This window comes from Echeneis naucrates, chromosome 3 (assembly GCF_900963305.1).
Source record: "Echeneis naucrates chromosome 3, fEcheNa1.1, whole genome shotgun sequence".
In the NCBI taxonomy this organism is placed as follows: Eukaryota; Metazoa; Chordata; class Actinopteri; order Carangiformes; family Echeneidae; genus Echeneis; species Echeneis naucrates.
In genome coordinates, this window is record NC_042513.1 from 3,272,167 (window position 1) to 3,285,791 (window position 13,625).

At 40.7% G+C, this 13,625-nt stretch overlaps 1 protein-coding gene across 1 annotated transcript in view; it reads left to right on the forward strand.

Moving 5' to 3' along the window:
* The first annotated feature begins 488 nt into the window (after window positions 1-488).
* Window positions 489-13,625, forward strand: part of phlpp2 (PH domain and leucine rich repeat protein phosphatase 2) — a 28,712-nt gene continuing 15,575 nt past the window's right edge. The window contains exons 1-5 of the mRNA XM_029498090.1: window positions 489-734; window positions 2,191-2,483; window positions 5,623-5,756; window positions 12,326-12,516; window positions 13,414-13,539. Coding sequence (XP_029353950.1) covers window positions 528-734; window positions 2,191-2,483; window positions 5,623-5,756; window positions 12,326-12,516; window positions 13,414-13,539 — 951 coding nt within the window. The 5' untranslated portion in view covers window positions 489-527. The remainder of the gene's footprint in view (window positions 735-2,190; window positions 2,484-5,622; window positions 5,757-12,325; window positions 12,517-13,413; window positions 13,540-13,625) is intronic.

Here is a 13,625-nt window from a genome sequence, read left to right on the forward strand (position 1 = left end):
TCTCTGCAGAGAGAAATTTAACCAGAAATCAGATTTCCCCCTCTGGATTCAGAAAATAACAGAACACGAACTAGGTTCATTATTTGCTGAGATGATTTTTGTTGGCTGGCGAATAAAACATTTCACTAATCCGTTATAGTTCCATTTTAATCTATGAGAACTAGTTAACCAATATGTTCATGTATTTAAAAAAAATCCCTCTAGAGACAAATATCATATAAAGCATATAGATATTAATCGCGTTTCTGGCTTAATAGAACAATTTCTTCTTTTTTCCCACGGTGAGCCGCATCCGGTGGTCCGGAATGCTCTGAGGGGGCGGCACCCTCTGAATAATTCATGATGGCCCCGCCCCCTCATGTTTATTGATGGGTGCCCACCCGGCCTCCCTGACAGCAGGCACACTCAGTCTGGATATGGCGTCGCTGCAATGACACAGGATGCGTTTTCACCTCTCCGCGGGAATTTGCCAGTCACGTACGGGGACGGCACCTCCAGCTTTCCGTCGCTGGTAGTCGGGATCATCCATGGCGATGGAGGACGAGGGCATTAACACGGCGGCCGCCGTGATTAACAGCCAAACAGGCATCAAGAAAGGAGGCGATGTCGGAGGGAGCGGGGCTTGCATGCACAGGCAGCCGGACACGGTGGTCCACCAAGCGGGGCTGAACCAGACTGCAGGTCGCGGCAGCCGCGGTGGAGCTCGAGCAGCCACCGGGATCCGCGTGCTGAAGGCGAGTCATGAACCCGGGATTGATTTAATTTAATCTAATTTAATTTAATTTAATTTGATTTAACGTTGTATCCATCGGACAGAGACGGGACAAAGCGCCCCACCAATGCTGTGTTGCATGTCGGGGCTTTTCTGACGCCGCAGCTGGACATGAGAATTAAAAGACGTCCTGGTGATGTTATGTAACGGCCTTAATGTCAGCTGATTGGTAATGTCTGTTTTATGATTGATCTGTTGATGACTGCTATTCAGAGAGGAATGTACCAGAGCCAATTAGACCAGCCACAAGACACACACACACACACACACACACACACACACACAACAGGCAGCAAAAGCTGGTAGAGCTTTTATAGGAAGGCCCACCTCTTAACATTTTAGGGGAAGAGAAATAATATTGGCATGTCAGTCCATTTGGACACCGTGAGACTGACATGATCACAGTTTTTTCAACAGGTTTGGGATTAAAACTAACTTCTGTCCAGTTACATACTGGCCCCTCTATCTACTTATTTAAGCAGTGAAAGTGAAAAGGTATTCCCAGCCTTGACAGAATAAGGACTTGTCACATATTTAAAAGGACAATAATTGATATCTGTTGTGACTGTCTGTCTGTTTTGGCATTGTGAGGTTTTAACCAGGATCCCTCATTGTTTTTTTTTTTTTCGTATGTGACAACTTATTTTCAACACGTTCATGAGCTCACTGAATATCACGATTAAAGATAAAAAGTATTGATGGCATCTTGAAGCCATTAAACTGGATACTATCTAGACGTGTTTTTTATATTGCGTCTAGGATTATTCTGAGTGGGTAGGAGTTCAAGGTGCATCCTTGACAAACTAAAAGCAGTGTACAAGAGATGCAGAGTCACAATAGTAGATTAATATTATTTTCCCTTGAAACAAGTACTGTACTTCCGTGAATCCAATTCATTTGCCCATCCTGTGAATGGTAGAGTTTCAGGAGTGGACAGTGTTATTGCTATTTCATCAATGTGGTGTGACATTTGTCTTTGTGAATGTCAAATTTACATAGATGGATAGATAGAATTTGAATATTAAAGGCAAAACATTAGGCTGCTACACATCCGGCTAAGTAACTAGAGCTAGTGAGAACAGCTATTGTGGCTCGTATCAATAATGCAATCGCATAGCCCACCCTTGCTGAGCAGCCTAATAGAATGGCAAAATGTTTTGTTAAAGAAGGAAGATTGTAGGGCAAAGAATGCAATTGCAAGTGTATGACAGAAATTTCTAGTTACATCGCTGCTAATAAGTGAATATGGATTGCAGATCATTGATTGCTTCTATCCGTCATGTTGAAAAGGGCGTTCCTTCACCACTCATTTTTAACGCTGTATGGAGATGGGGGAAACCCACAGCTATAAGACATGTTGATATATGCAGTATGTATCTGGTGTTGATCTGTGTTTAAAATGACTCTTTCTCTGTCAGCAGCGCAACATAAAGCGGAATGGGAGTCGTGGCTGTGTTGCAAGAAAGACCAGATTTGGCTCACGAGAGCGGGACTGGCTAAAGGGTGATACCCAGCGGGGCTGTGTGTGTCTCTATGGGGCGACAGTGGATCCTCAGCCTCCCGCCACCGGCCCACAGGCCTCCTCCACCCTCAGCCCTCCTCAGACGGACCTACAGTTGGTGCTCTGCTCCACCAGTACCACTGTGGAGGAGCTTTGTGCTCAGAGAAATGGACAGGGACTTTATGTTCAGCTGCATGGAGACTTAATCAGGTAAACACACGTTAAGCCAGCAAAGTGAACTTACACTTTATTTCCAATGCGTTTTAGCCACGCTAACAATTTTGCATAGAACATCCTCAAAAGTAGAAATGGTCATCCAGAAACCAGCTGTAGCTTCCACAGTATGACTTCACTCGTGAATGGCAATGGAAGGAGTGCACCAAATACCCTGTGATGTGGGTTATACCTGCACCAGATACTATGATGGAGTAAATGCATGCCCCCAGTAGCCAACAGCCACAGTCCACAGTCATCACTGTACCTCATCACACAGTACTAATGTGCACTCTAAACCATCTGTATGTATAGTCAGTTTGAATATGGAAAATGGAAACAAGTTAAATTGATGCGTAAAACGATATTCTGGCTTGTTAGTTATGCTAGTATAGTGCAAGTGAAGCATGTGATGCAGCAGATTTAGACAGATGCGCTGGTTCATCTCTTCTGTGAATATACCGGGACACAATGAATAAAGCTGCAATGGGAATAAAACAGGATAGTAGTATTTTATATACACTCTGAATCTGCAAGCATTGCATTTATATAGACATGTCCACATTTCTTTCTCCTTTATATAACATAAGAACCCCTCTCAACCATTGCACTTGCTCCATGTCCTGTCCATGAAGACCACCCAAAAAACAAATAAGCAAAGAAAAAAAAAACCAAAAACCCAGTATGTCACCTTGAGGAAGTCTGTGTTCACAGATGGCAAACAGTACTGAAGACCTACTGCAGCTTTGTTACGATTCCATAGAGTGAAATCCCAGAGGATCTGTTGGTGTGATCCTGGATAACCTCAGGGAGAAGCCTGTTTTCTTCTCTCAGCCACAGAAACACACTGTATGCAGGCAGAAACCCTTTCATTATCTATGAAAGGGAAAAAAAAAAAAAGGCTGGTTCACTGATCTGTGACAGGAAGGAATCTGGACTGTTCCTCCTTCACTCTCACAGGAAGCCTGTGAAGTGAAATTTAGAGTGAAAAAACAATAAATTACGTCTTAAATCAATGTAGTTTATAGAGTATTCCATCAGATGTCACTGGCTGCTCAGTTTTTTCAGATGATGAAGGAAATTAACATAAAAGAACATCTCAAAATCTTCTAAGATGTGAAGACTTGTAAACAGCCTTGTTTTCACACATTGAAGACTAGAAAGTTGTGCTGGAAAGAGAATGAATTGTTAATCTCTTTGGAGGCTGATGGACAACTGTATGTTCAACTAACAGTGTATGAACCATCATCATATCTTTCCTGATTAAAAGCCCTGGGCATTGCAGAGTTATGGTGAATTTTAATAAAGAAAAGGCTTTTGTTAAGCCCGTGGATAGACTGTGTTGGTCCAGTTTATATTCCAGCGGCACGGCTCTTAAATTGCTGTCTACCAGTGAGAAGGACTGGGTGGATTTAAATTCAATATCAAAGTCTTCACCATTCAAAAACAGACTGCTGGAGACTTAAGGATAATATGATTTCTGTTTATTCAAAAGAAATTTCCATTCCCACAGACAGCATATATGGTGAAAGATAAGTCAAGGTGGTATTAAATGCATTAAATTTCCTGCTCATGGAAAATACATGGACCAGAACTTTTGTATTTCACTATAAAAGAACTATTCTCAAGACGTCTTTTAGTAAAATAGTTTTTATTTTCTTTAATAGCTTGAAGTAATGAACTGCTGCGAGGTGACTTGGTTTGGGTTCCTCCCTGCTTAGGGAATGTTTTTTTTTTTCCTTCCCCCTCAGTCAAACAAACTCCCTTTTAGCATGGCTATGGATTGATGGAGGACATCCATCCTTCCATTCATCCAACTGGATGAGCAGAGAGTCCAGTCTTTTCTTTCCCTGCAAAAGGCTGTTCCAAGGGGACCCCTAATTGCCCCCTGGACAGATAGATGGCATGCCCGGGGTTTGCCACACCAAGAACACTTCCAGAGGGAGGTTCCCAGAGACCATGCCTGGCTCCTCTCAGATGAGCCAATACCACGGGCCTCCCAAATCACTGAGCTCCTCACACTGAAATGTGTAATGAAACCAAGTACCCAGTGGAGAAATCTCACTTATATTCTCTCCTGTACATTCTGCATGGCGTTGAACCGGATCAGTTAAAATTCAAGGGGTACTATTTTGGTGCTTCTGAAAGATCAGTCAGAGAAGAATTATGAACATTTGAATGTCTGGTGTCCCCCATAGCCTGTTCAAGTAAAACTAATGTGATGTGTAATGTGGTGATGCAAGGCCTCTTTCTCAAGTGCTCACCACGGACAAGACAAAAGGGAGACACTCAGTATAATATAGAGAGATTATAGATTATACACTGAACATTCGGGAGAGAAAAGAATTGTTTGTTTGGTAAGATTGCATTCACTGCTATGTGACTATAATTGGCAAAGTTCAGATTTGGCAGCACTGCCCACTTACACCAAACATGGATTTATATTGTGTAGTGCGGGTTTTCCTTGATTATAGCATGATCGTTGATGTATAATAGCCTGAGCAGTACAAGGATAGCAGTTCATTATCTTTGGGAATCTTCCGTTTCCTTTGCTTGATTTGTTACCAACTCCCCTTTTTATCTGTTTGCTCCCTATGGTAAGACACTGAGACCTGACTAAATGATCAATGGTATCACTGAGGCAACATATTTTTCCAGCTAATGTAAAATATGTAAAATATACCCTGAGGATAATAAAACACTCTTCTCCAGTCTGTTTTATACCTACAAACCAAGTTTGCACGCCCATTCCCATTTTGATGTATTTTGGATGATCATATTTCTATTCATGTTGCACTTAAGTGAAACTATGTGCAAGCCTGAGGTTTCCCATCTCTCACTTTGAAAACAAAATGTGAGTTGCATTTACTTTCATGTTTTCAAGACTTCAATGATGCAACAGACAGTAAGCAATTCACGCTGCTTCGATGGAGCTGGAGGAACTGGATTTCAGATGTGACAGTCATTGAATTGTAGTGATTACTCTTGAACTGAGATCTCCCTCCGTCAGTTTGTAGCATTGACACAGTGTTGAAAGTTGTAGCTACTTTTACAGGTTGACATTAATGCGTTGTATGAGAAACTGGTGGAAATTATTTGTGGTGGATGTCACACATGCTCTTCTTTTGTCGTTTAGGAGGCTGGACCCTTCTGAGCGTCCGCTCCAGATTCTCTATGACTACCTAGCAGCGATGGGCTATGCAGACCCTGTTCGAGTGCAGCAAGAAGCAGCCAACTCAGACCTCAGCTGTCTGATCCGTTTCTATAGTGGTGAGTATCGATGCGCAGGCGCCATATTCTCCAATTGTCAGTCTCTGCCGCTGTGCAGTGGAATGTGGTAGGAATCAAGCATCTTCCTCTGAAAGCAAAGTTGAAGAGGCTAAAATTAGGTGATATTCGGTCAATGGTTTCAAAACTCCTTTTATCACAAACCTTTTTGAGCTTCTTCCAAGATTGCCTTCAGTATTGAGCGCAGCCTGGCAGACCACAATCTCATCATGTCCTCATCTTGATCCTTCATCCTGTGGTGTTTCTCCTTTCCCATGTGTGCTTCCATTCATCTGCTGCTGTCATCATGTTCCCATGACCACAAATTAATTCAGTCACAGAATGAATTTCTTTGTAGAAACCACTGGCAGTTGGCTACGAACAGTTCACAAGACCTCAAGGGCTGTCCATTAAAGCCTGCATGCATCATAATACAGCTCATGTAAATATACATACATCTCTGGCTGTCCTTGTTTGTTGGTGTGATGATGCTCTTATTGTAGACTTACAGTGCAGGAGAAGCAATTAGGAGATTTGCCACTGAGCGTAGTGAAACATGCGCTGCAATATGTTTCCATTTAATTAACCCACGGATGTTTCTGCTGAGTCAGTGGAATATCTTGTGTTTTGGGTTAATAAGGAAAGAGAAAGAGGACGAGTGACTAGAGAGTCCACATGTTATTTCTCCCACAAAAGTACATAACCCCTTTTACTGAGTGTAGCAGCACTCGAGTGCTGCCGCATCGACTACAAGTTCATGTTCGACACAAACCAGTGGAGTTGTTTTGAGAGTATGGTTAAATGGGCAAACACAGGGAGACCTTAAAAACTTGCGAAAATCGATTTAATTGCTTTGCTCGTTATCACTGTGTAACCCTATGAAGCATCAAGATCACACTCAGACGTTTCTAGTAGTGAAAATTATATAACTGTGAGGAGTCCATTTGTTTCTTCATTAGGGAACACAATTATCTTGGTGTTACAAGATGCTGCAGTGTCCCTCTTTATACTACATTAAATATAAGGAGTTGGGTCATATGAAGCTTTCTTTGTGTTTAGTTTTTCTGACTTTCTTTTGCTAGGCTCTCCAGAGTTAATGCAACTTTGTCTTTTTACTTGCTTGGTAATACAATGTATGTTTGTTTAGCTATCAGATCTCAAGTTCCCTGTGGCCTCAATCTGATTTGTATTCTTTATGTGCCAACTGGACTTGTTGTTTCCCTCTTGCTAACATAAGAACTGATCGGATCTTGGCTACTATCAGTAGTCAGGCCACATTGACCGGAGTCTAGCCAAGCCCCTTAGAGACTTCCTGCCTTCTTTTGTCAACTCATGGGAAAAGACGCGCATGGACCAGGCCGGACTGGTACTCAGGAACTCTTAACTCCCAGCTAAGGCCAAGAAGACAACTTGATTGGCCCAGTGATTCCCACAGAACCAGCTAAGATCTTGCAGCTTGTTGTGGTTTTGTTGAATTAGCTCTGTATGTTCACCCAATTGGCCAATCATTCAGTTTCACCAGTCAGCCTCATGTTTCGGCTGGCACAAGATTACCCTGCTTTTTCATCCCCACCTACCATGCTGCTGTAGCTGTCGAAACACACAACAGAAGCCTTACTCTGAAATCCCTCCTCCAGCTAGTTCCAACAGTAGGCTGTAGTTTATTAGTAAGGACTATATAAACCTGTGGGTATTGTGTGGGCGTTTGGATATCTATCTCTATCTAAACCAGTTGCCCCTGAAACACAGTGGACGTGAATTGGTTTGATCTTTTCCCCTCAGTTTCAGTTACTCTGTGTGTTTAGATTATTATTATTTTTTAAATATTCCCGAAAGAAAGTGAGAAATCTGTTTTTTGCAAATAGCCTGAGCTAAGCTGAGCTACCAATATTTCAGAAGAAAAATAACCCAACACATTTTTGCAATGTATATGCTACATTTCTTTTCTTATTTATTTATTTATTTATTTATTTATTTATTTATTTATTTATTTATTCATTCATTCATTCATTCATTCATAATGAAATAATAGTTTACATCTCTGGGTGTCTAAGACATGAAATTACATCAGTCTGAAGAGGAAATGTGCTCGTTCATTAATCCTTTCAAACGCACTGGCTTCTAAACAGACATTGGCTTGCTTTAATAACTCGGTGGTCTAAAGGCAAATGAGAGGGTGTCGCCTTTGTTTTGTAGGCTGATGTGCTCATTTCTATATTTATTTGTTTGAATGGAAAATTTTAACCAAGTTAGTTTTAATCTTAGAAGCCATTTACAAGTTTCAAAGTGCAAACCAGGTAATTTATTAAACTTCACCATCGCCTGATGTGTTCAGGAAACTCATCTTGAACTTCTCCACCCTCTGCCCTGCTTCCCACAAACACACCCTCCTGCTGTGGTGCACAGATGAGATCAAAACAAACACGTACGAGGGAGTAAACATTTCTAAATGCTGACTTAATAGAAAACACTCCTAGTGAAAACAACTGCAGAGACCAGATGACCGGCGGTTCTTTGTGTCAGCGTATTCAGCTGCAGCGTGGACAACGTTTGCTGTCCGCCGGGCCCTGATCCATCTTTGCCATTGTGATTTCTGTCTTACATCTCAGTCTCTTAGCTTCAAGACCTGAAGCTGCTGTGTTTAGCTTGTGTCAGGCTCACTTTCAGTGTCAGAGCTGAAGGAAATAAGTCATCTCTCAGCAGTGGGAACTCCAGGGAACCTGAAAAGTTATTGATTTGGCTGGTGGTGATTGGAAATGAAATCTAAATGGAGGAGTTTGGAAGCCCCAAGCTGTTGTTGACTAATGTCTTAGGTCCAATGATTTATCATAATAATCATAACCTGGAGGAATTCATGACAAACGTCTCAGTGAGTAATCAAGCACAAGTTTGCATCTTCATTTTATGATTTTAAAGGGAGAAAGTTTTTGTTTAGAGGGACAAAAACTAGAGAAGCAGTCTGACCGAGATTTAAGAGAAAAATAAAATTCTATTCAACTCTGGGTTCTCACAGAAATGCCCCTGAGCTACAGAGCTCTGCAGAGAGTGGGCTCTCCTGGTTTCCTGCCAACTCCTTGCTGTTTCTGTGATGGAGTTCTGTTTTTCCTGAGGATTTCCTCTTTGCCATCTAAAAACCTGCAGACTTTTTTTTTTCTTTTTTTTTTTTTTCTCTCTAGATTTGTGGTTAGCTTTCAAGTCAGAAGGCTGAAAAATATCCAACATTTTCATGGTCTGTTTTTAATGACATCTGTATTCAATAGCAGTTTTGAGTTGTGTATTTTAAATCAGACCTCAGAGTTGTATCTCTTACGCAAAGTTTAAACAGAGGTATAACGTATAACACGGAGAGGAGGCATCTGGGTGGTGGGTTGAATTTCAATTTGTTGCCAAAAAGAACTTGCTGTTCTGAGTCAAATCAGAGTGTGTTTCCGCCTCATCTGACCCTCTACTGCATGCTAACACAATCTATGTGATCTTGAGCAAAGCAAAAAAGCTCTGGCATACAGGGAATTGTGTCTCCGACCGAGTGTTCAACAACTTAAAATGACCTAATATATGTTTGAAATTCATCAAATGTACAAATGCCATCCACTCTTTAGCCCATAATAGACAAAGAATGACAATTTTGTCTGTTGTGGGGTGGATGTAATTTTTCTTATCCCTCCCACATTGATGAATCATTTTTAAACGAAGAGGTTTGCACTGCTCACTTACGCTTGAGAGGTCTGCAGGAGAACAGATGCTTTGTTTGGTGCCGAGTCTTTCTTGTAACCGATGAAGCGCAATGTGACAGTGAATTCTCTGACATCCATACGTGTATCCTGTTAGACAGTTAATCAACAACAGGGAATCAGCAGCTGTTCTGAATGAGCCACCCATTCTCAGATTAAGACTGCAACTACCAATTACATCGGATCATCATCATCATCATCATCATTACGTCGATATCACAACTATTAATGCCCAGAATATTTTCTTGATTCATTGTTCAGTCAATAAAACATAATCGTTTTCCCATGATGTCATTGTTTTGTCCGGCCAATAAAAACAAAAGTTCGGTTTAAAGATATTTTTAAAGATTATTATTTTAGATATTGCCATGTTTGACTGTGAACATCAAATGTTTAGCAGGTTTGCTTGCAAAATAACCTTTATGATAACATAATTTTCATAAAAGTTGCAATTAATTTCAGTTTACATCAAACGATTGACTAAGAAGAATAATCAAAAAAAGTTATAAAAAGTTAAAAATAAGCATGCAAAGAAACACAATTTATGCACACAGCAACAAGGATGGATTACTAAAGTTTATATGCCTGTCTAAATAAATGGGTTTTGAGGAAGAAATATGTTTGTTTTTTTTTCTTTTGTTTTTTTTTAATTGTCCAAACTAAGCTTGTAATAAGCCTCGGAGTGGAATCGAGTCTTTAGGATGACAGGAAGTTCCTGGTTTGATGATCAAAGACATGGAGTGTTATTTTGCCTTTGAAATCTAGAAAATTTTAAGAAAAATTGGCTTGTGAAATGAAACATTACTGGAGATAAAATTTAATGTTATTGTGTATATGCACGCACTGCTTAATATTTCTTTAAATTAATATGATGGCAGTAATAATGAAATATAATTTTGAAATAATTTTTACTATGGCAGGGTATCCTTTGAAATGTGTATTCATGCCAATAAAATTCTCCCAAATTTGGTAACAAGACCAAAATATTTTTTTAGAACTCTAATATAAATGCTATTCTACAAATCTTTTCTTGAATCTTAAATTATAAGGACAACCATCCAAGAAATTTGCCCAAATGCCGATACATTATAATTTAAGAAACTGTAGAGTATGAGCAACTATCCAGTGTCAGCTTTTGGTACTTGTTAGTTTTCTGATATTTAGCTTGATACCAAAAAAGCACTGACCTGTTTTCCTTTTCTGAGATAGTGCTGTACTAGAGAGCACAGATTCTGTGTGCAGGTTGTGTCTGTAGTTTTCTTTCTGAGTGAAAGGACACACAGGGATCAGCCACTGCTATTGATCTGCTTGCCAGCCAGTTTGTTGTCAAAAGCACTTGGCTTGTTCATTATCACTTTCCTTAGTGAGGGAAAAACACGAAGAGGCTTTTGCTTCATTTGGATGCCCTTGTGAAGTGAACAGTAAGGTGGAGGGAAGGAGCGAGTCACAGAGAGAGAGAGAGCAGATTGCCAGCGAGTGGGAGGCAGTATAAACTGGGTTGAGGAAAATGTAACAACAGAGGACAAGAGGCTGAGGCTCTCTCTGCTCTGTGCTTATTTGACCTCTCATTAACCTGGGTGCACATGAAGCCTGGAAAAGACAGCATCTCTCCCATTTGTTGCTTTGCTATGCAGAGGACCCCCTGCTGTGCAAGTTGGCATAATTTCATTGAAAAGATTGAAATTTAATGTGACAAAAGCCTGACTCATTCAACAATATGGCCGATGCTTCCTCTGGATTTGGAGAGCAGAGAAAGGTGAAGGAAAGAGACGGATATATTTTCATGCAGCATTCACAGGACACCTTGGCAGAGTGCCTGCTGTTCTCCTTAGCTTTCTGTCGACTGCGATTTCCCAAATCCCCCAACTCTCATCTGTTAAGACCTGTGAGGCGGGGGGGGGGGGTTTTGTCCTTGAAGCACAAAAAAATCTTGCGTCTTTAATTGCAATAATCCTGTGAGATGTAATAGTTCAGACGACTGACACCTAAAAGCGGATTAAAAGTTCATATGAAAAGCCTGACTGAACCTGATAGAGTGCCACATAAAACGCGATGCCCGGCCAGAAGAAGTAAGCCATAGCTATAGTTTATGACATTCATTACGAACCATTATCTTCTTATCTTCAGTGCTTCAACTACAGTACCTGCTTGGCCCATGCATGACGACCTGTGTGTTCACTGCTTTGTTCTAGTGCTCGGGCTGCTCAGTTGTCACTGACAGGGTTGTTTGAGGATTGTTGATTGTGATTGTTTTGTTGTTCTCTACAGGGATAAATGAAGTCGTACAATCAGAGTCAGAATTATGTTGAATTATGAATTATGTACTACACTATTTCTATTTTTCGCTCTTTGTGAACCTTTTCCAATGTATGACTTGCTGGAGGCAGATCGTTGGAGCATTTTCTCATAGAAAGCTAAAAAAGAAACAGACTTGAACCTGAGCTTTATACAAAAATTACCCACGTGTTGGTTAGCAGCTATATATGCTGACTGCTTTCCTTACTGTAAGATCAAACTTATTTGAAAGCATATATTAGTGTGGGATCTATCAAGACGTACAGCATATGAAATAGCAGGGCAGTGTCCGTCCTAAGGGCTGATGTAAGACCATTTCCAGGAATTACCATGCTGTGGAGTTGACTGCTCCTTGGGTAATATCATGGTGACCTACGAGTATCTATATGACTTCATCTTCTGGAAAACTCCATCTTTAACTGCGCAACATTTGTTGTTCATTAGCTGAATTTGCTCATGAAAGAAGGGGTGGATGCTCTCATGCATTAGACTGATGCTTGTTAATCCTCACTGACCTCTTGTGTGTGGGATTTTTTTTTTTTCCAGAGCATCCAGTGAATGCAGACCAGCAAGAGCGGACTTTGCTGAAAGGCATATTCAGTGTAAGGAAGGGAAAGACGCAGCTGCACAAGTGGGCCGAGCGGCAGGTCATTCTCTGTGGCACCTGTCTAATTGTGGCCTCTGTGAAAGACAGCCTGACCGGGAAAATGCATATCTTACCCCTGGTGGGGGGAAAGGTGAGAGCTCAGCGTTTTGTGGTGAAACAAACTCAAACCGTGTTTGCCTTTCACTTCTCCCTGAGCAGAGGCTGTTACAGACTGAGTGTAGCTGCAACAACACAGCTGTGTTGAAGAGCTGGATAGAGTGAAAAAGATGATGTAAAACTGCACATTCAGAATTGTGTCATCTGATACATCTCAGTCCTTTAGGCTGTTGGTCATTTCTATTGTTTTCACTTTTTGTGAACCGTTTCCAACATATGACAAATTGGAGGCAGGCCATTGGAACATTTTCTCATACAAAGCTAAAAAAAAAAAAGGAAACTGACTTCAACCTGAGCTTCATAAAAAACGTATAAATATTTACAGTTGCTTTATATTTATGTTTTGTAAATTCAATGCACATTCTATATGAGTTGGACAAAAGTACAGTACAGGCCAAAAGTTTGGACACACTTTCTTCTTCATCTGAATGAGAAGGTGTGTCCAAACTTTTGGCCTGTACTATATAATCATATAGTTCAACAAAAAATATTATTGTTAATCATGCTGCTACTTCTGCAAAATGGTTTTTGTTTTTTTTTACTTTTTCACTGATATGTCAGACACCAAACACAATGTTTTTGATGAAGGGGGAACTTTTTTCCTGGAAACAAAATAAAAATGACAGCTGCTAGTTGTTTTCCTGTCGGCCTCATGCTCTCCAGCTGCTATTATATCACACAGGTGAAGTGAACTGTGCGTTTCTTCTTTAAGGGATCTTTGAATTCAGCCATGTAGTGATTACATCTAAAATGAGATAAATGAGATGTGTATAAACTTGGTAATAGCGAATCATGATTCTCATCATTTTGCCTTTGTGTTGTCTCTCCTGGTGCTCATTGTCATCATTTGTATATTGTCTTTTTTATTGAGGTGGAGGAGGTGAAGCGGAGGCAACACTGTCTGATGTTCAGCTCAGCCGGATCACAGGCCCAGACTTACTTTGTTAACTTTGACACACTTGCAGACTACCAGCGATGGCATCGGCAGGCATCAAAAGTAAGTGTGTGTTACTGTCTGTTCAACAGACAATATGTGCCTCCTGTGTTTTCTCTCAACGGTTGTTTGTTTCCCTCACAGCTTGC